We start from the raw sequence: 21,107 nt of genomic DNA on the forward strand, positions 1-21,107 counted from the left end.
AAGGGGACCATTACAGGAGACACAGTTTCCACGGCGGCTTCATAGGCCAGGCCAAGGACTGAGGCCAGCAACATCACCCCTGCAGCCAAAGATGACAAGTAGAACCAAATGCTCGGGAAGAAACCTTTCCAAACCATTTATTTGAAAAACGCTCAAGGATCTGGGTGTTTTGTTTGGAAATCATGGAGCTGGTTTTTGAACTTTTTAAAGGGTCTCTCTTCTCTGCCTCAGTGACCTCAGACATTCCAGTGGCTCTAAATGCCAGCTCTATGCTGACAACTCCCAAATGTGTGCTTCCAAGACCAGTCTTCTCCGAGCCCTTGACTCAGATGACCAATGGATATGTCCTAGACATCCCAAGAGAAAACATGTGCAAACTGCCCTCTTTGTGGAGTGTCCAAAATGTCCCTCCCACAGTCTCCCCACTTGGCAAATGTTGCCATCATCCCCCCAGTTGCTAATGCTAGGAAAGTGGGGCTGTTTCTTCATTTCCTTACCTCGTCTTTCAACACACCCTCCTGCATTTACCTCCTAGATGGGTCTTGAACCTGGTGGTTCCTGTTCTTCATCACCACCACTCTGGCCCAAGGCTCCTCTCTCCTCCCAGGGTGACTGTTGGAGCCGCTAACCGAATTGTCAGCTGCAGTGCTTCGCTGCCCTTACTCCACTTTGCACCCATGTTGTGCCCAGTATTCTCCGTGGTCTCTTTTTCTCCCCCAGAGTAATCTCTTAGAGACGTAACTTACATTTTGTAACTCCCATATTTATAATACACTACTGGCTTGACATTCCTCTGAGAATACAGTCCCCTCTGTGGACTGTGGCCTGGCTCCTGCCTGGCTTTCCTCTGGCACTGCAAATCATCAGTGATGGTTCATTTTATGTGTCAACTCAACAAGGCTATGGTGTCCGATTGTTTGGTCAAGCGCTAGTTTAGATGTTGTTGTTAGCTGTATCGAGTCAATTTCAACTCATAGTGGCCCCATTTGACAGAGCAGAATTGCCCTGCAGGTTTTCCTAGGCTGTAACCTTTACAGGAGCAGATCTCCAGGTCTTTCTCCTGCAGAGCTGCTGGGTGGGTTCGGACCTTCAACTTTTCGGTTAGCAGCCAAGTGCTTAACCGTTATGCCACCAAGGCTCAACTAGATGTAGCTATGAAATGTTCAGATGTGATTAGTATTTGAATCAACTGGCCTTATGTACACCAATTTAAACACTAACGTGGGTGGGCCTCATCCAATCAGCTGAAGATCTTAAGAGCAAAAGCCTTCCAGATCAATGCCTAGTACATGGTAAGGTCTGAACAAGTATTTATTAAATGTATTAATGAGCCCCCCAAATAGTTATTGGATTAGAGGATATGTGTTTTAACACTTTACTAGACATTGCCTCATTGCTTTACAGAAATGAGCATTTTCACCAGCAATGGATACAAGTACTTGTTTCACAGCATCCCCACCAGCAGGGTGTCATTGCTCTTTGTAGGTGTGCCAGTCAGGTGGATGTAAACTGATGTCTCGTCATTATGTTAAATTTTATTTCTTTGACTTCTAGGCAGCTTAAGCATCTTTTAACATGCTTGTTGTTCTTTGAGTTGTTTTATTTTATACCTTCACCCATTTTCACTGGGTGGATTGTGTTTTTCTTGTCAGTTTATAACAGAGCTCACTGTATTACAGCTCTTAATCCTTTATCGGTCACCTGTATTGTCTACAGTGTGAAGTTGTGTGAATTGAATTAACACTCTAATAAGCTTCTGCATTGCCTTAACCCAAAGAAAAATGCCGCGTGCCCAGTCCCCTCTTTCTTTCTCATCTGTCAACCTGCACTTGCTTTTATTTTCCCTCTCCTAAAAAATAAAAACTAGCTGAGTAGAGAGAAAGGAAGAAACTGGTATTTATGGACATATTCTTTAGGTCAGGGAAGAGACTGGGTGATCTACACGTTATTCTATTTAATAAACTAGTTTTTTAATCCCAATTTTACAGATGAGGAAACTGAGGCACAGAGAGATCCATTTATTTCCCAAGGTCTCAAAAACTGCAGATTCCAGATTTGAACCTAGGCCTGTCTGGTTCTAAATACTGCTTTTTCAAATGCTCTCTGCTGTCTCCTGGAATCCTTTGCTGCTCATGGCTACCCTGTGGGATTGTGGGACAGGGACCCTCTCTGCCTATCCACAGGCAAGGGACCTGGTCTCAGAGGGGTGCAATGTTTTGGTTATGGGCACAAACCCAGATGGGTTACAAACCTACAGTTCCCATCACTTCATATGGAACTGTCTCGATTACAGTGTTTGCCCACCCCTTTATTTTTCTAGAGTTTGGAGTTCTGGGGCAGGACTGCACGGCGGGCCCACTGGCTGATCTAATGTCATCCAGAGAATTCTCTGCTAGCCAGAGAAATGGGGGTGCCCACTTCCTTTGCCAAGGGGTTGGAAGGACCTCCTTCTCTCTTCAGTAGATCTTCCCCTCTGTGGGCATGGGTGGGGCTTGGGGAGGGAGAAGGGAGACAAGCATAAGGGGAGGAACCTGAAATTCCCAGAGCAAAAATAGCCTTGTTTCCTCCCACCCCTACTCTCAGCCTTCATCCAAGGGGAAGAGGGGTAAATTTTCACTAAAAACTCTGAAATGACTAGAAGCAAAAGAAAAGTATTCTGGTTGCCCAATTTTACATAATATGGCAAAATACAGTGCTTATATTTCCCTCTCCAGTTTATAAATTATGGGTTGGCACGTCTACACGGACTCCCACCCATATCTTCATAAGGATGCTTGCCGACAGACACGTGTCTCACAGATGCAAACACAGTGAGCCTGGTCACGCAGCCCCACACACTGCAGACTACAGACCCTGCTGTGAGAGGCAGCCCGTGTGGCACGTGTGTTCTTCTTACTGAGCCTCATGTCTTTTTTCTTAATACAAAGGACTCCAAGATCTCCCAGAAATCGTCCCTGAGAATCAAAAATCCCTGCTTTCAAGTCTTTCGGGTATATAACTAGGAGTTGAATTGCTGGCCCATATGGAATTAATAAAAAGGAGCCCCGATGGCACAGTGGTTAATCACTCGGCTGCTAACTGAAAGTTGGTGGTTCAAACCCATCGGCAGCTCCGAGGAAGAAAGATGTGGCAGTCTGCTTGCCTAAAAATTACAGCCTGGGAAACCCTATGGGGCAGTTCTGCTCTATAAGGCTTCTATGAATCGGAATTGACTTGACAGTAATGGGTAATGCACTTTCCTATTTTCAAACCCAAGCCTGTCTTCCTGCCACACGTCAAGTGGCAGCTTCTATATATTGACACAAAGTCTTCCTCCCCAGCAACTTTCTTTAAATCACCAATAATACCAACAGGGATTAAAATATATAGAAACCAAAGGTAACAGGCAGTGTGTACTCAATGATCAAAGGATCGATTACTTATTTCTTTTCTTGTAATATTCAGAAGAGCAGTGACTGGGGCCAGGGAGCCCAGGGGAAGCGCAGCTCTGCCTCCCACCACCTTGAGCAAAGTCTACACAGTCATTGCTTTCTTGAGATCCCAACACGCAAAGACCAAATTCTGGAAGAGACCATTTATGTCCAGGGCACGTTATCACAGAACAGATGGGGACACAGACCAAATGTCACCTGTGAGAGAGGAAGCAGGGAAGAACCCCAAGGTGACTAAGCTTACCCCAGGGAGACAGCACGTGTACATGCAGAGACTCAATATGTCAATAATGACTCAGTTATGGTTTCTGTGGCTAGGCAAGATGGGGACACAAAATAGACTTTAGTTAGCTTTTTGTTTATCTGTTTTTGTGACTGAAATTTATAAGATAGGGGACACATCAATAGGCGTTTCCTTAGGAGATAATAAGCTTCCCGTCTGAGGGCTTATCAAGAAAGGGTAACATAACTAGGAAGCTGAAGCATCTGTTTTCCCCCGGGTCAGCTTTGCTTTCGTGAGTGCTGTCTTGGGGTGTGTGGAGGTCCAAGCTGAGTAGTTCTGGTCATTCCATAGGGCATCCCAGGAATCTGGTGGGATGTGGGCTTTACACAGAAATCAAGGACAGACAAGGAAAGAGGGTGAAGGTGGGATGAGCAGTGGAGGAACATAGGTGCTAGGACAGAGGATTTAGGGAGATAGAGGCAGCCTATGTGATGTTTTCACTCTACTAATGACCCAGTGAGTCCTAGGGAGAGAAGACTAGAGGCAGAAAGAGATTTTGTACTTCACCAAGACAAAGTTTGTCCCCAGACAAAGGAAGTGGGGCTTCTCTGGGGGTCTTAATGGCAGCGAGGTTTCCCATACATGAGTGAGCATGTCTGTGTGGGGTGGAAGGTGGGGGGGTCCTTCCCAAGGGGGAGTGGTTAACAACTGGTAGGGCAAGGACACCAACCACCAGAAGGAACCACTGCTATTTGTAAGCTGTTTGTGGGATATGCATTCCAGTTGAATACCAGCCCAGATTCTCCCATCATTAGTGGAAGCTTCCGGCGGAACTACAGAATGGCATTGGCTCAGGGTAGTGTCCTGCATATAAGATATAGTTCCAAGCACAGTAGGTGGTGCCGTCCCTGGAGTGAAGGTGGACATTTAGATGTGGCCATTTCGACACCACCACTGGAAACCCACTGCCGGCTAGTCCATTCTGACTCATAGCGACCCTATAGGACAGAGTAGAACTGCCCCGTAGAGTTTCCAAAGAGCTCTTGGTGGATTTAACTATGGGATGCATCCAGATGGCTGGATCTAAACATAAAATGGCTGCCTGTACTTCAACTCATGTGATTCGTGTCCTCAACAAAAATTGACAAATCTCACCCCCGCCCCCACGCCGTGCTCCACCTGCGCAGACTTTCACCTCAGGGGAGTGTCAGAATAGGGCGAGAGGAGGGGAAAGCGATCAGAAATAGGGAAATGGCCTTGGATGGGATGGATGAGGAGTCCGTGGGCACAGTCCATGGTATTAAAACGTGGACATTTTCATGGTTCCCCTGTGAACACAGTCTCACTGTCTCCTGTCTCTGCAGAGGTGGTGTAGAGTCACTTCTACCTGGCTTTGGGGTGACAGATCCCCACAGAGAGTTCAAGCAAGTAGAAAGGGATGGCAGATGAGGCAGATGTGGCCGGGAGGACTTGTAGGACTTTGAAGACCCTCTCCAGGACCTCCATGGAGAGCAGGAAATAAAACATCCACTCACTCACTGCTCACACTGTGCTGGTGCAAAAGGAAGAATTCACACAGCCCCGGACCAATGGGAGGAGCAGTGATGGCTGAGACCAAGGTCTCTGGCGCCCCTCCCAGGCTTAGGAAAGGAATATGGGCTCTCAGAGGCACAACCTGAAGGCAGAATGAGTGGGCTTGAGTGTGAGACATGTAGTAGTGAGCTTTAGGGCCGCAGTCTTTCAGAATGAGTCAGGGACTGACTGTTTATGGTGGTATTTTCCACCCCACACCATATGGGCTGATAGTGAACTTCTGAGGAAACCGCTTGGCAGGAGGGAGCCTGAGAAATCTCAGATCATATACAAATGTTCTTCCATCCCACACCCCACCCGACCTCCAACTCTAGCCTGTGTAAGCACTACACACCACCTCGAGCCCCCGCACATGTATGCTCACACATGCACCACACACCACTTCCAGATAAGGATGTGGGAGTACACACACACACACACACACAAAACCACCTTCAGGGCCAGCACAAGGAAGCACACACAAACACACACAACCACTTCCAGATAAGGACAAGGGTATACACACACACACACAACCACCTCGAGCCCCAGCACATGTATGCTCACACGTGTACCACACACCACCTTCAAATAAGCACAAGGGAGTACACATACACACACACACAACCACCTTGAGCCCCTGTACATGTATGCTCACATGTGCACCACACACCACCTCCAGATAAGTGCAAAGGAGTACACACACACACACTCACAACCACCTTCAAGGCCAGTATCAGGGAGTATACACACATACACACAACCACCTCCAGCCCCAGCACATGTATGCTCATGTGCACACACAAACACAAAATCTTTAGCTCCATCATATATGCACACACACACACATATAAACACACACAACCGCCAATGCCAGCACATTGATACACTTCCCCCTCACACATAGAGAAATAGAACACCCACTCGTTCACTGTTCACACTGTGCTGGTGTAAAAGGAAGAATCCACATAGCCCAGGACCAGTGGTAAATGTCACTGGATATGGGACCCTTCACTATAAATATCACTATAGTTAGGGAGGGCCAGGACGTGAACCTGCCAAAGCCCACGATAAGGAGCTACTGTAATTTCAAAGCTTCTGAACTTTCTTGGTGTAGCAGAAGATGGAAAACTCTTAGGTATGGAAAAATGCCCAATTGGGCCTTTCGGATTAAGAAAAACCAGCTTCCCTCCCTACCAGCTTTAAGACACAGGCGTGGGCAGATCCAGCTGAAGGCGACTTGCCTGATAATGTAAGAGGAATTTTTTTTTATGCCAGGCAGGGGGAGAGAGGGAGCAGGGGCTGCAAAGAGGAGAAGAGGAGGCTCTAGGAACGGTTTTGTCTAGAAACGAGTTCCACAACACGGTGGAAGGCTGGGTCTGGGGAGAAGTGGAGAAAATGATCATTTCCCAGGTATACCATAGCCAAGGAATCAGCTCGGGCTAAGCTCTGAGAGTTGTTTCCTGATCTTCTGGGGGCTGTGCTCATTATCCCAGACCTGCAGTGAAAGCAATTGTTGCTCTGGTTGTCAGGTATCGCTGAGTTAGCTCTCGCTCATAAACGACCTTATGTATAATGGAAACGTTACCTGGACCTGGGCCATCTTCATAGTTGTTGCTGGTTTGAGCCCATTGTTGCAGCCATCTCATTGAGGGCCTTCCTCTTTTTTGTAGACCCTCTCCTATACCGAGCATGATGTCCTTCTCGGGGGATTGATCCCTCCTGATGATGTGTCCAAAATACTTGAGAAGTCTCGGCATCCTTGCCTCTAAGGAGCATTCTGGCTGTAGGGCGTGGGAAATGAAGGAGGAGATGGGTACAGAGGAGGAGAGGGCCACTCGTGGCAACCACAAATCTGTACCCTGGCTGCCTGCCGGGGTTCTTGTGAGAAGGAGACGAGTTAGAAACACCCGTAGCCTTGAATGCTCACAGGATGGTTGTATTCATATAGAAGAGTCCTGAGTGGAGGTGTGATGGCCCTGCATGGGCACTGACAAACCATGTGGTCAGCTCTTTGGTGGGCCAAGGTCCATCATCCCACAGGTTCCTGCCAGGAGGCACTGGGACCTTGTTCCTTGCCATGTGGGGTGATGGGGCCTGGCGCCGCCCCTGTTGACCTGCTAGAGTCCCTTCTTCTCTCTGAGCTTCAGTTTCCCTCTGTAAAATGGGGGAGAGGAAAGAAGAAGATCTCAGATGTTCCTTTAAGCTCTGATATTCGACACGACTACAGCTCTTACACAGTTGGGTCTTTGCAGTGGGATCATTTGAGATCTTCAAAGCATCTCGTCCTCGGTCCTCAGTGACGAGGTTAAAAATGGGGCTGAGGAATCCTACCATAAGGGACGTCTATATGGTAGAATATGGTGAAATCGTATACCATGTGCATTTAACTTAGGAACATTTAACTCTATGTGCTAGGTAAATAGTAATAAATACACCCCTCCCCCACACACATAAACGCATTGTTGTTGTCTTTGATGTTGTGTGTCCTCAGGTCGATTTTGACTCATAGCAACCCTATAGCACAGAGGAGAAGCCCCACAGGGTTTCCTAGGCTCTAATCTTTACTGGAGATTGCCAGGTCTTTTCTCTTGTGGAGTAACTGGTGGGTTTGAACCTCTGACCTTTTGGTTAGCAGCCCAGTACTTAATCATTGTGCCACTATTGCCGTGAGGCTTATATATATAGTGGCTGGTTTGGTTTTTTGTTTTATTTTATACATATTTATGATATATATGGAGCCCTGGTGGTACAGTAATTAAGAGCCATGACTGCTAACCAAAAGGCTGGCAGCTCGAATCCACCAGGCTCCCTGGAAACCCTGTGGGGATAGTTCTCCATATGTATATATGGAGCCCTGGTCGCACAGTGCTTAAGATGATCGGCTGCTAACCAAAAGGTCAGCGGTTCGAAACCACCATTGCTATGAGTCGAAATCGACTCAACAGCAGTGGATTTTTATATAAATATATATCACATACCCATAAATGCAAGACCCAAAACCCACTGCTGCTGAGTCGATTCCAACTCATAGCAACCCTATAGGACAGAGTAGAACTGCCTCATAGAGTTTCCAAGGAGCTCCTGGTGGATTCAAACTGCCAGCCTTTTGGTTAGCAGCTGTAGCACTTAACCACTACGCCACCAGGGTTTCCAAATGCAAGACATCTATGTCTTTTCTGTGACTGACCAGAGAAATAGGGCAGAGCCCTGGTGGTGCAGTGGTTAAGCACTCCGCTGCTAACGGAAGACTCAGTGGTTCCAACTCGACAGCCACTCTTCAGGAGAAAGATACAGCTGTCTGCTTCCGTAAAGATTGCAGCCTTGGAAACCCTGTGGCGCAGTTCTACTCTGTCCTAAAGGGCGGCTATGACTCAGAATCGACTCAACGGCAGTGGGTTTGGTTTTTTGTTTGGTTAGAGAAACAGGTATTGCCCCAACCAGCATCAGAGAAGAAAAATGACTGGTAGATAGGAGAGGTAGCAGTCTAAGCCACAGCTGAATTTACTGGCCATTACAGCAGATTTTCGAGGCTAATTCTGACTATATATGATTTCCACTCAAGATATCAGAGGCTAACCTCCCCCCAACAACAAGACGCACTGCACAGTGATTACAATGGCCGGGAAGAATGGTGAGAACGTCTGCACAACTCAAGGAATGTCGTCAACGTCACAGGGCTGTCCATGTAGAAATTGTTGCAACACTGTAAGACCATGTATATTTTCACCAAAAAAAATTTTTAATGCCCAAAAAACGATTTAGAGGCATAATTAATGACATGGAAAAGTGTTCACATTACATTAAAAAAGTGGTTTTTTAGCAGATTTCAAAATAGCATCCAGCATGTGAGCCATTTTTGCTTAAATATGAAAATAATTGTATGATGTAGTAATATATTTCTAAATATAGAAAGTCTGGAAGTGTATACGCGCAAATGTTCCATGTGACTCTGGGTGTTGGGTGATTTAATTTCTCTTGCACTTTGCTTGTCTTTTTTTTTTTTTTTTTGGTCTCTTTTTTGTAATGATTTTTAATGCCTCTGTAATCAAAGTTATAAATCAGCAAGTGATGTGAGAAGCTGAGGGAAGGGTCCCCAGGGGGGACTGGAGGGAACAAAGGGTAGCTGGGAGTGGAGGTGCCCGGGGGACTCTGCTGGATCTCTGAACTGCTCACAAATACAGGGGCTGTTTGGGGTCCGTGATGTCACCTGGTGAGTTAGTCTGCGAGGTGGTTACTGTGTCATCTAGTATGTGTCTGGCTCTGTGGCCAGTAAGTCACTGAGGAGGGGGAGTCCCTGGAGGCCCCCTCCGTTCTCCACAGGGAGCTGTCTCCTCTGGCCTCAGCTCACTGGAACTTGCTGAGATAGCCCGAGAGGCTCTAGGGCTGGAGAAGGAGCATCTAGGGAGAGCCCTGCCTGGGAGGGGGCGTGGGGGGACATGGGGGGGGCATAGGGAGGTATGGGGGAGGTATGGGAGGGCAGGGAAGAGGCATGGGGGATGGGGGAGGCATGGGGGACGGGGGGAGGCATGGGGATGGGAAAAGGCATGGTGAGGCATATGGGGGAGGTGAGTGGGAGGCATGGGGGAGGGGGAGGGATGGGAGGACAGAAGAGAAGCATGAGGGATGGAGGAGGCATGGGGGACGGGGGAGGCATGGAAGGAGGCAGGCGGAAGGCATGGGGAGGCCTGGGGGGGCATGAGTGGCACAGGGGGCATGGGGGTCACAGGTAACATGGGGGACACAGGGGACCTATACCCTCTGAGAGCCAGAATGACTCAGCCCACCAGTCCTGCCCAGCTTCTCAGGTTCTGCTCGTCACAACTTGAGTCAGTGCCCGGATCACACCGCACCTCCTGGATTCTGCAAGAGATTTTCACTGTTAATTTTGACTATCCTCCAGCAACCCAGGCACGCTGACCCCTGCGTGGCTAATAGCACACATCTACATGGAGAAGAGAGAAAGATATTTAAAGAAATTGGCTCACATGATTGTGGGGGCTGGCAAATCCAAGATCTGTAGATCAAGGGACAGGTTGGAGATTATTGCAGTTTTGTACCCCAAAATCCATAGGTCACAAGACGGAGGAAGTGAAGAGTGATGGAGTTCTGACAAAATGTCGGTTTATAGTCTGGAGGCAGAACACACCCTAGGCCAAACTCCTTTTTTGTTCTTAAGGCTTTCAACTGATTGGATAAGGCCCATCCACATGATGGAGGGACATCTGCTGTACTTAACCACACGCAGCCATTTTATAACAGAGACTAGAAGAGTGTTTGACCAAACAGCGGGTCACCATAGCCTCGCCAGGTTGACACGTAAGATCACCCATCACAGCATCTTGTACAAATGAGCAAACTGGGGTTCAGGCTTCCATAACCTTCCCCAAGGTCATCAGCTTAGATGCTGCATGGTCAGGACTCACCTCCTCTTTCCTCTTACCTCTTCATATTTGAGATTTGGAGACATATCTAGTCATGCCTGCTGGCATGAGCCCTGGACCTCACCACCCCGACACCCATGGTCATTCTACCTCTTCTCCCAGGTGGTGAGACTGTCCTGGACAGAAGTCCCGTGACTCACCCCAGCCTGCATGTGACCTTCCTGAGACCTATGGGGGTTCCCGGAGGCAGCTGGAGGGGAGAGCTGGTGGTCTGGCCCTGACCGAAAAGCCCAGCTCTGCAGAAGCCAGGGGGCAACTTGTGCTGGCGACTCTGGGAATTTACATGTTCTTGGTTCCAGGTGTCCCCTTCCTCTATTCAATGGCCCCGATGTATTTATAGCTCCTCCTTCCAAGGGTAATGAGCTGCAGACTTTAGTCTTCAAACTCCAGTCTTGCTGAGAACCTAGGACAAATTAGGCACCCAGTATGTGCTGTTGAACAAAGTGAGGAGGGCCATGGAGAAGACCCAGCAGTATCTGAGTAAAAAGGACTGTATCATAAGACAGTCCACCTCCAGTTACTAATATTATTAATTACTACAATCACCTATTGAGTAGTTGCAGTATACAACATACATTTGTGTGCTTTTTATGTACACTATTAACTTCTCCCAACAACCCTGAGAAGGGGAACCCAACCCACTGCCATTGAGTCGATTCCAACTCATAGCAACCCTATAGGACAGAGTAGAACTGCCCCATAGAGTTTCCAAGGAGCACCTGGCGGATTCAAACTCCTGGCCTTTTGGTTAGCAGCTGTAGCGCTTAACCACTACGCCACCAGGGTTTCCTACTGAGAAGGGGAGTTATATGTATTTTATCACTAACTGAAGGGATGCTCAGAGATGTCAAGTAACTTGCTCTAGGACACACAGCCAGTAAGATGCAGAGTCTGGGTTCAAATGCAAAATAAATAAAATAAAACAAAAAACCCAAGTCCACTGCTGTGGAGTAGATTGCAACTCAAGGCGGCCCTATGTGTTAAAGAACAGAACTACTCCATAGGGTTTTCTTGGCTATAATAATGACGAAAGCAGATAGCCAGGCATTTGTTCTGGGGTGGGTTCAAATGGCAAATGTTTCAGCTAGTAGCTGAGAGCTACACGTTCGTGCCACCCAGAGACCTTTGTTCAAACGCAGGTGCCAAATCACAAATAAAGGTAGACCCACCCTATCCAGAGTTACAGGGATGGCTGCCAGAAATCAGGTAGAAAGCTGTTAAAAGAAGTACTTCTGAAGAAGGGAATTACAAAAAAAAAAAAATTTTTTGTTTTTTTTTGGGGGTGTTAGGACAAAGTCCCTTATGTACAAGTGTCATTCATTTAAAAAATACAGATTTAAGAGCCCTACTTTAGATCCGGGTATGCTCAAAAGTTTGGGAACAGGGTACAAACATCAACAGATGGATGGATGGCTACGTCCAATGGGCTATATCCAGAAAATAGACTATAATTTAACCATAAAGAGAAATGAAGCCCTGATACATACCACAGCACGGACGAACCTTGAGAACATGACACTCTGTGAAATAAAGACCAATATTGCAGGATCCCACTTTCAGGTCCTATCTAGAACAGGCAAAGGCACAGAGACCGAAGCTGATCAGTGGTTACCAGAAGCCGGTGGCAGGGGGAAGTGCAGAGTTATTGCTTAAGGGGCACGAGGTCTCTGTTCGGAGTAATAAGAAAGTTTTGGAAATTAATAGCATTGATGGCCGCACAGCATCGTGAGTGAATTAACACCACTGAATTGTACACTTAAAACTGATAAAAATGGGAAATTGTATGTTTATACCTTTTACCAAGATAAAATCAAAATTTCGGAGCAGAAATCTGTGTTTTTCACAGCATCTCAGGGAATTTATGCTCTCAGACCTGACTTGGAGCCACCAACTAGGGTCTTGGCTGGTCTGGGAGGCACTGCCCTTATCTCTTCAGCTTTGGGGGACCTGGGGGATCCTGAGTTCCTGACATGTTGCTGCCTTGGGGGCAGGGCTTCTGGAGGGAGAGGGCATCTCAGGGTCATCTTACAACTTCCCTTTGAGATCACTTGCCTCATCTTCCTGCCCTTCAGGCTTCCTTCCAGGTCAGGAGGAAGTTGACTCAGAAGAATGACTGGGTTTACGAGCAAATTTTCTCATTTCCTTTCCTAGTTATTGCTTACTGCTTCTGAAGTTCACAGCAAGCCTCCCTGTGACATGCCCTCTTCACTCCCTGACTTTTGGGTGACCCTAGCCTGGATGCTAGGGACACTGTGGCCTTCTCGACCTTTGAGAAGTTCATGGCTCCCTCATGCCTGCCCAGCTATACACACAGGTCTGCCCATCCCACTTGGGAATGGTAACGCAGCTCCACTTGCCTTCACAGGGACTCTGTGGGGGATGAGAAAAAGCACGAGAATGGGGGTCGGAGATGTGAGACCACCTGTGGCAGAGGCTGGCTGTGGGGCCCTGGGTATGCTCTCCCCCTGTCTGATCCTCAGCCCCCTCTTCCTAACATGAGCCAAGGTCTCTGCCCGCTCAGCATCCTAGCTCAGGTGTGCTATCTCTTCAGATACCCCCATTTTGACATGTCAAACTGAGAGCTGTTCAAGGACATGGGCCATGACTTCTTCCCCTTTAGACTTCCAATCTTCTGCCCTTCTCGTGGACTGGCACATAGTTGTTGTTGGGTGCCGGCAAGTTGATTCCAACTCAGAGTGACCCCATGTGACAGAGTGGAACTGGCCCATAGGATTTCCTAGGCTGTCATCTTTGTAAGAACAGATCCTCAGGTCTTTTCTCCCATGGAGCTGCTGGGTGATGTTGAACCGCCAACCTTTCGGTTAACAGCTAAGCGCTTAACTGCTGTGCCACTAGGGCTCTCCCAAATCAACACATGAGAACAGCACTTCGCTGCTTTCTGTTCACAGGCATTAACACACACTTCACCAGCAGGGCAAATCTGCAAAGTAGGCACTCTTAACAGGATGCTAAAATGGGATGTTTTCTGTCTTGCTTCTCAAAGGCTGAGAACAAAACAGCAGGTGACATCCGGTGCCTGACAACACTCAGGACCGAACAGAGGGGCAGGTCAAAACCTGGTCCCGCCAGCATTCACCCATTCCCCCAACTCCAACCTGATTATAGAGCTAGGGACTGAGGGACTCTTTAGAAAGTGGAGTCCTTGGGTGCTGCAGACGGTTCATCAGCTCAGCTGCTAACAAAAGGGTTAGAGATTTGAGTTCACCCAGGGGTGCCTCAGAAGAAAGGCTTGGTGATCTACAACCAAATCAGCTGTTGGGAACCCTATGGAGACACAGTTCTACTGTGGCACACATGAGGTGCCATGAGTCAGAGATGGCTCGACACCGACTGGTTTATTGGTTTGGGAAGAGCAGGCTTAGTGCCAGGAGAATTTGCCCCTTTATCCCATGGGGGTGGGAGACAAGAGCTTCTCCTTCACATTGACCCAAGAGAGGAGGAATGGCAGGAACCTTCGGTGAGCTGACCAGGGTCCCCTGCGATAGGCAGGAACATAGTGAGTTAGTGGGTGACACCGAATTCATGCCTAGAAACTCTACAGCTGAGCCTGGAGCTGCCCTGCCTGCTGCGCTAGGAATCACCTGGACTTCTAAGGATTGCTGGGAAGTGGAGACATGTATTTTCTGTGGACGAGGCTTTTTTAAATGACCAAGATGGCCCTGGGTTATCTTAAAAAAATTACCTGAGAGGTGAGGTGGCCTTGGCAGGAGGGGTGAACTGCCCAAAGCCAGAGGCTTAGAGAGGAGCAGAGGTGGTATCTCCTGTGTCAAGAGAATAGTCGGTGAGCGACCTCCACCCATCACTGGGAGGGGTATTCTGGAAGAACCCCACTAAAGCACCTGGTCAGATAGTTAGGACACCTACCATAACCAGATGGCACCAACACATGTGACAACTGGACCACTGACATAGGACCGTTCCTGCTCCTGACCCTCCCCACAATGAGCCTACCCCCGCCACAGTCTCAGCAGCAGCTAGTGATGGGGGGACAGGGAGGGCCAGGGAGGATGGGGTGAAGAAGAGACAATGGAGAAGCCCCCTCTGCCTGCCCCACTGCAGGCTGCTTGCCTGAGCTTCTGGGCTTAGGAACAAGTCCAGCCACATGAGATTGTGGAGGTTCAATATTGTACACAGTGGCCTTTCTACAATCAGGAGAATAATGAGCTATGCCTGAGGTTTGGTCCATGGGCAGGATAAGTGTACCTCTGAACAGGCATGATGATGTACTAGTTTTCTACAACTGCTGTAACAAAATATCCCATACTTAGTGGCTTAAGACAACACGTATTTATTCCCTTACACGCCTGGAGATCAGAAGCCTAACAGACCTCACGGCACTGAAATCAAGGTGTCAGCAGGGCTACATTTCTTCCGGGGGGTCTAGGAATAATTCATTCTCTTGCTTTGTCTGGATTCTAGAGATCACCCACTTTTCTTGGATCGTGGCCCCTTCCTCCATCTTAAAATCCAGCAGCGTCAGGCTGAGGCCTGCTCAAGCTGCCACCTCTCTGGTTCTCTCCCTTCTGCCCCCCTCTTCCACTTATCAGAACCCCTGTGATTACATTGGGCCCTCCTGGGTCATACAGTCTATGCTCCTTAATTTAGCATCAGCTAATTAGTAGCCTTAACTCCATCTGAAGCCTTAACGCCCACTTGGTACATGACTAACGTGGTCACAGGTTCTGGGCATTAGGATGGAGACATTTTTTGAGGGGGTACCATTCTGCTTACCACAAATAGGAAACTGTAGGAGAAAACAAAATCGCTTCTACCCTCTACCTGACACCTCCCTAAGTGCTGCTCCCCCAGTAAACTGAACTTTTTAGGTGAGGGAGCTGAAGATCACAGAGGTTAAGAGTGGTGCCTATTCTTGACTGGGCACTGGAATCCCCTGAGGCCTGAGCCCCAAGCCAGAAGGATTCTGGGGTGTGGCCTGGGCAGTCTGTAAAAGCTCCCAGGTGATTCTAACAGCCGAAGTTGAGAACCACAGGGCTAAAGGGACTGCCTGGCCCCCTTCCGCTGCTGCTAATAACTAGCAGAGCGTGTACTGCACTCAAACCAACTAGCTGCCATGGAGTTGACTCTGACTCATGGTGGCCCATGAGTGTCAGAGTAGAGCTGGGCTCCATAGGGTTTTTAAAGGCTGGTATTTCAGAAGCAGACCAGCAGGCCTTTCTTCCAAGGCACCTCTGGGTAGGCTGGAAGGAACCTCCAGTCTTTCAGTTAGCAGCCAAGAACATTAACTGTTTGCACCGCCCAGAGACTCTGAGATTGCACCCAGGCCAATCTTGTTTCAAAGCCTCCACTGAGGTTTCAATGAAAGAAAAACTTCTTCCAGGAATCTTCACTCTAAGCAGAGACTGCAGTGAAATCAAAGAAACAAAGCTTTAGCAGTAGAGTTTCAAGCCTGTTTCCTGATGGTAGCAAAAGAACAGCGTTGCGTTTAGGGGAGAAAATGAGACAGCATTCATAGGACAAAGCCTGGTGCCTTAGGCTGGATTCTCTAGAGAAGCAAAACTAATGAAGCATATACATCTCTATTGATATCTATATCTATACACGGAGACAGCAAGAGAGAGAGGTTCATCTCAAGGAAATCACTCATGTGGTTGTAGAGGCTGGCAAGTCCCACGTCCGTGGGTCAGGCGTCAGGCTGGAGGCTTCTCTGGACTCATGCAATTAGTTGCAGGGGCTAATGAACATCAAGGCTGGCAGGCAATACGGCAGGCTGCTGGCTCAAGTCCCAAGAATGGGGGTCAGCTGATGATAAGCCAAGGCAGGATCCAGAGCGAGCAGGAGCCAGAGAGCTTTTCCAGAATGTCCACATGCATTGGATATAGGCCACACCCCTAAGGAAACTCCCCTTACAATTGATTGGCTGATGACATCAGATCACATCCTGGAGGTGATTACATTATATCACAAAATGAAAGATAACTACATCATTGCATAACTGCCAAACTACATCCTTACATAACTGCCAAACCACTGAGAATCATGGCCTAGCCAAGTTGACATACAACTTAACCATCACATTGGGTTAGGGTGGGAGACCTGGGTTAGCAGTGCTGCCATTAGTGTTCTTTCCAGGCCAGGCTGGAGGGAGTTATGCCAGAAGTGCCTCTGGACACCAAGGCCTCAGGCTATAGACCATGGCAGCCCCTTCCCCTCCTCCCCTCGGACAGTTGGAGCACAGGAAGATCTCAGCCCAGTTGTGGTTGGGGCCAGGCTAGCCCCCACCCCTCCAGGTCTTCAGTCCCATCCACCCTCCACCTCTGGATACCTCAGGAGAGCCGAGCAAAGCTGCTCACGAAGATGGGAAGGCAGGGCACTGCTCCTGGAGCCATTTCTCCCACCCTCTGTCTGAGACCCCCGCCCCCGCCTCAGCCTGGATTAAGGGTATCAGCATGACCCCTGATGAACCATGGCCTCTGATGGCCAGGCACCTGTTATCACCTCCAAATGCAGCACCTGACTTCACAGTCCACTCTGGACTGAAGGAGTAAAGAGGTGTGTCAGGCCAACTCCAACCCTGGGCTGAGCAAGAATGGCTCCAGGGATGGGGTGGGTGGAGACCAGCTTGGTCTTGGGAAAGATGGTTAATTATATGACAGAGACTGTCAGTTGTCTACCCAATAACCGTCTACCCTTCATCTCTGCTAACTGAACCCCAGCCATATCTCCTGCTCCAGGGGATAAGCAATGCCTGGTCTAAGCAGATCATGACAAACCCATTCTCCATTGGTCTAAAAGTGGGCCCACAACTCAGTTCTGCCTAACAAGATGTAAGGGAAATTCTTCTGGGAACTTCTGGGAAAGATTTCCCTCTGAGAAAAGAATGAGGCACTGGAGAAGACCCCACGGCCCCCGGACCTCTTGTTTCTGACACAAGATGCTGTCAGAAGGGGATGTGATGTTTGGGGTTGTGGCAACCACACTGTGTCAGTGAGGTGAGACACCATCCACGCACTAAAGACAGCAAAGAGGAGCGCTGGAAAGAGTCTGGATCCTTGAGGATATTGCTGAGCCGCTGACCAATGCTGGAACCACCTACTGATGGGAGATTCCTTTGATTAAGGCACTTCAGTTGGGTGTTCAGTTACTTGCACAGAATCATCCCAACTAATAGAGTGTACAATGCAGGTTAGAAGCTAATCAGGGCTTTCACTGCTATCACGTTCTGGAGGACATGCAAAGTGGCCCTAGGCCTATTGAAGTCTATCCAGGCGACAGAGAAGTCAGGAGACCTGGGTTGGACTCTAGGATCCTCCACCTCCTCCCCGTGTGAATTTACGCACATCGTCTCACCTTCCACATCTACAAAATGGGGGTGACGACCTCAGTCTACACATTTTCACGAAATCTGCGCCGAACTCAAATGAGATGATGCATGTAAACCCATCTTATGAGCAGCCATGTAAATGGCAGGGGCTGTTAACCGGCTCCACTTGTCTTTATGTTTACTTTGAAGTGGGGGCAGATTATCTGAGAGGCAAGGTAAGCACAGTGCTTACCTGTAGTCAACAATTTCATACTTTTTCACCACATCAAAGATTCTACCTCCAGGTATGGCTGGCATATGTCTCTCCCAACCTTGCAGCACTTTCCTACAGAATCAAAGCTTCTTTTCAAATTTACTATTCCTGACTGGGGCAGATGACCCAATTAGCAAGGTAAGCACAGGATTACTTGTGCTTACTTCCTAATCTGTAGTGAACAATTTCACATGAGTTTCACCACACGAAACCCATGTGAAATTATTCACTACAGATTAGGAAGTAAGCACAAATAAGCTTGTGTTTACCTTGCTTATTGGGTCATTTACCCCTACTTTGAAGTGTGTGTGTGTGTGTGTGTGTGTGTGAGAGAGAGAGAAGAGAGTTTTAAGCACAAGTGTTACCATCACAAGTGTGTCCCTTAGGAGACTGAGTGATAAAATCAGCTGCTTATCTGGGAACACAAACCAGCCTAAAGCTGGGTTAATTCTATCTCCATGCGCCCAACCCCTTTCACATTCAACCAAGTCCTGCCAGTTCTACTTCCTAAAGGGTACTGGAATCTGTTCCTTCCCCCCTCTCTACCTTCATTGTCATTACCTCTTCCTAAGATATTGTACCAGCCCGAGCTGGTTGCTCACCTCCGTTCTGAAACCTTCAAGAGTGAATACTATCTAGCACACAGGTGGGGCTGTGTCTCTCTGGGGCTTGCCCTTGATGGGTACCCGTTTCCTGTGTTACTTAACACAGGAAACGGGGACCCATCCACCTGCCCTTCTCTCCTTCTAAAAAGCAAGGTCTTCATTTCCCCAGCACCCGGCCCAGGGCCTCGAAAGAAAACAGCAGCCTGGGATTCAGACCTCAGCACCATGAATACATGACTTGGTGTTGTCTAAGATCTGTCATGAATGAACAAATCAGAGTCACCCACGCCTCCGTGCACATAAACGCTTTATTGAAACTAAGTGGCTGTTTTAGAGAACAAGGTACCCATGGTGGGCAGCTAAGTCTGGGGTGGGGTTGGCAGGTGGCGACTGGCCAGTGGGCAGAGGAGCTCTCAGAGGCTGGTCACTTGCTGTAGGCCTTGGAGCCTGGCCCTGAGAGGCCCAGGAGGTCTTCCCTCAGCCCAGAGCCCGGCGGCAATTCCTCCTCTTCACTCAGGGCTGACTGCTGGTCGTTGGCTCCATCTGAAAGAGGAGGAGCGAGGGCAGCATGGTCCAGTCCAGGATCATGAGTTCCCCTTCCTAGTCCCTTTCCCTTTGGCCCAAAGAGACCCTCGCTTCTGATGGGCTTTCCCTGCAATGTTCTACTGAGGGCATTTCTGGGGGTGGGGGCACCAGATTCATTGCCTGGCTTTAGGGACATGCTAAGGGTACAACGGGACTTGGATTCATCAACAGAGAGCCAACTGGCCTTGGGAGCTAAAGGCAGAGTCAAGATCCTACAGTGTAGGTTGGACAAGGTCACATCCCTCCCTACTCCAAACCCTTCCCACCTGAAGAACACCTGTCATTCTGAAAACCTCAGCCCAAGCGTCACCTCCCTTGGAAGGCTTCCCATCCCTCCAGGGAGAAGTGACCTCTCCCTCCTTTGGACCCCCACTGGCTTGGGTGCAGACCTCCATCATGGTGCCCAGAAAGCTGAAGGGCATTTACTGGTTGTGTGGCTCACTTCACACTCTGCTGGAAGCTTCTTAAGGGTAGAAGCCCCATTGTGCTTATCCCCACATGCCCAGTGCCTTCATGTGATTCATTTTTTCTCTTTAGCATCTCTGCTACAGGCAAGCCAAGGTGTTCCTGGGTGCAAACCATTAAAGCACTCTGTTGCCAACAAAAAGGCTGGAGGTTTGAGTTCACCCAGAGGTGCCTTGGAAGAAAGGCCGGGCAATCTACTTCTGAAAAATCAGCCATTGAAAACCCTACGGAACACAGTTCTACTCTGACACACACGGGGTTGCCACGAGTTGGAGTCGACTGGTTTGTTTATAGAAGAGCCAAGTTCTCTTCAACAGGAAGAGGTGGAAATGCCCACTTCTCCCCTGGCTAGAATCCTTCCCCAGGACTTTTTATCCAGCCCTTCAAGGGCTGCGAGGAGGAGATTCGAGATCCCCGCCCTCTCTCTACACACCAACCTTCTGGGCTCATACCCCTAATGCTGGCTCCCTACTCAACCCTCCTCGCCCTGACCCCATGACCTCTCCCTGTACCTCTCTCTCTCTCACCGCCCTTCTGTCTGCCAATCAGAATAGGAGGCCCTTGGCAAAGAGGAGTCCCCCAGACTGTGAGCTCTTTCTGGGAAGAGGCCTTGGGTTTGCATCCAATGCGCCACACAGAGGGTTCATAAAAGCTGAGGAATCAGCAACCAGCCCCTCCTACCCTCCACTTGGGCCTCTGCTCCTGGCTGCCCTACCTGCTGATGCCTTCAGAGACTGGATGTACTTGGACCAGAAGGAGCAGTCGGCTTTTTTCAGGCCCTGTCGATTGGGGAGCAGGGAGCTGAACTCCTTATAGCTCTCTCCACCAGCATACGGGAGGAAGTCGGGCCAAGGGGCTGCAAATTCAGGTGCTCTCCGGGAGAACTCATGAGGATAGTTGGGGTTTCTGGAAGATGAGAATAAAGACCATGAGGCAAACCTGTCTTTCCTATTCACATTGGGATCACTTACCATTTGCACTTGGGGTCTGAGGACCAAAGTCGCTTAACTGTAAGTGCCACAGCAGGACTGGAACCCACTCAACCTAGCTTCAGGGACCATGCTCTCAGCTGCTGAACTACAAATCATTAAGGGAAAAGGAAGGCATGAACTCAGGACCAGCAGCATTGCTCATGACCTAGTATTGCCCTCGGTCTTTCTGAACACGCATAAGGTGTCCATTTCTACCCTGGTGTCCTTTTAGCAAAGTCCCTGGATGGTGCAAAG

At 48.8% G+C, this 21,107-nt stretch overlaps 1 protein-coding gene across 3 annotated transcripts in view; it reads right to left on the minus strand.

The window, feature by feature from the left end:
- Positions 1 to 19,121: 19,121 nt before the first annotated feature.
- Positions 19,122 to 21,107, minus strand: part of TG (thyroglobulin) — a 232,277-nt gene continuing 230,291 nt past the window's right edge. For all 3 annotated transcript variants that reach the window (XM_049854070.1, XM_049854071.1, XM_049854069.1), the window contains 2 exons: positions 20,597 to 20,787; positions 19,122 to 19,374 (listed from right to left, as the gene is read on the minus strand). In XM_049854070.1, the coding sequence (XP_049710027.1) occupies positions 19,256 to 19,374; positions 20,597 to 20,787 (310 nt within the window). In that variant the 3' untranslated portion in view covers positions 19,122 to 19,255. The remainder of the gene's footprint in view (positions 19,375 to 20,596; positions 20,788 to 21,107) is intronic.

This window comes from Elephas maximus, chromosome 15 (assembly GCF_024166365.1).
Source record: "Elephas maximus indicus isolate mEleMax1 chromosome 15, mEleMax1 primary haplotype, whole genome shotgun sequence".
Classification (NCBI taxonomy): domain Eukaryota; kingdom Metazoa; phylum Chordata; class Mammalia; order Proboscidea; family Elephantidae; genus Elephas; species Elephas maximus.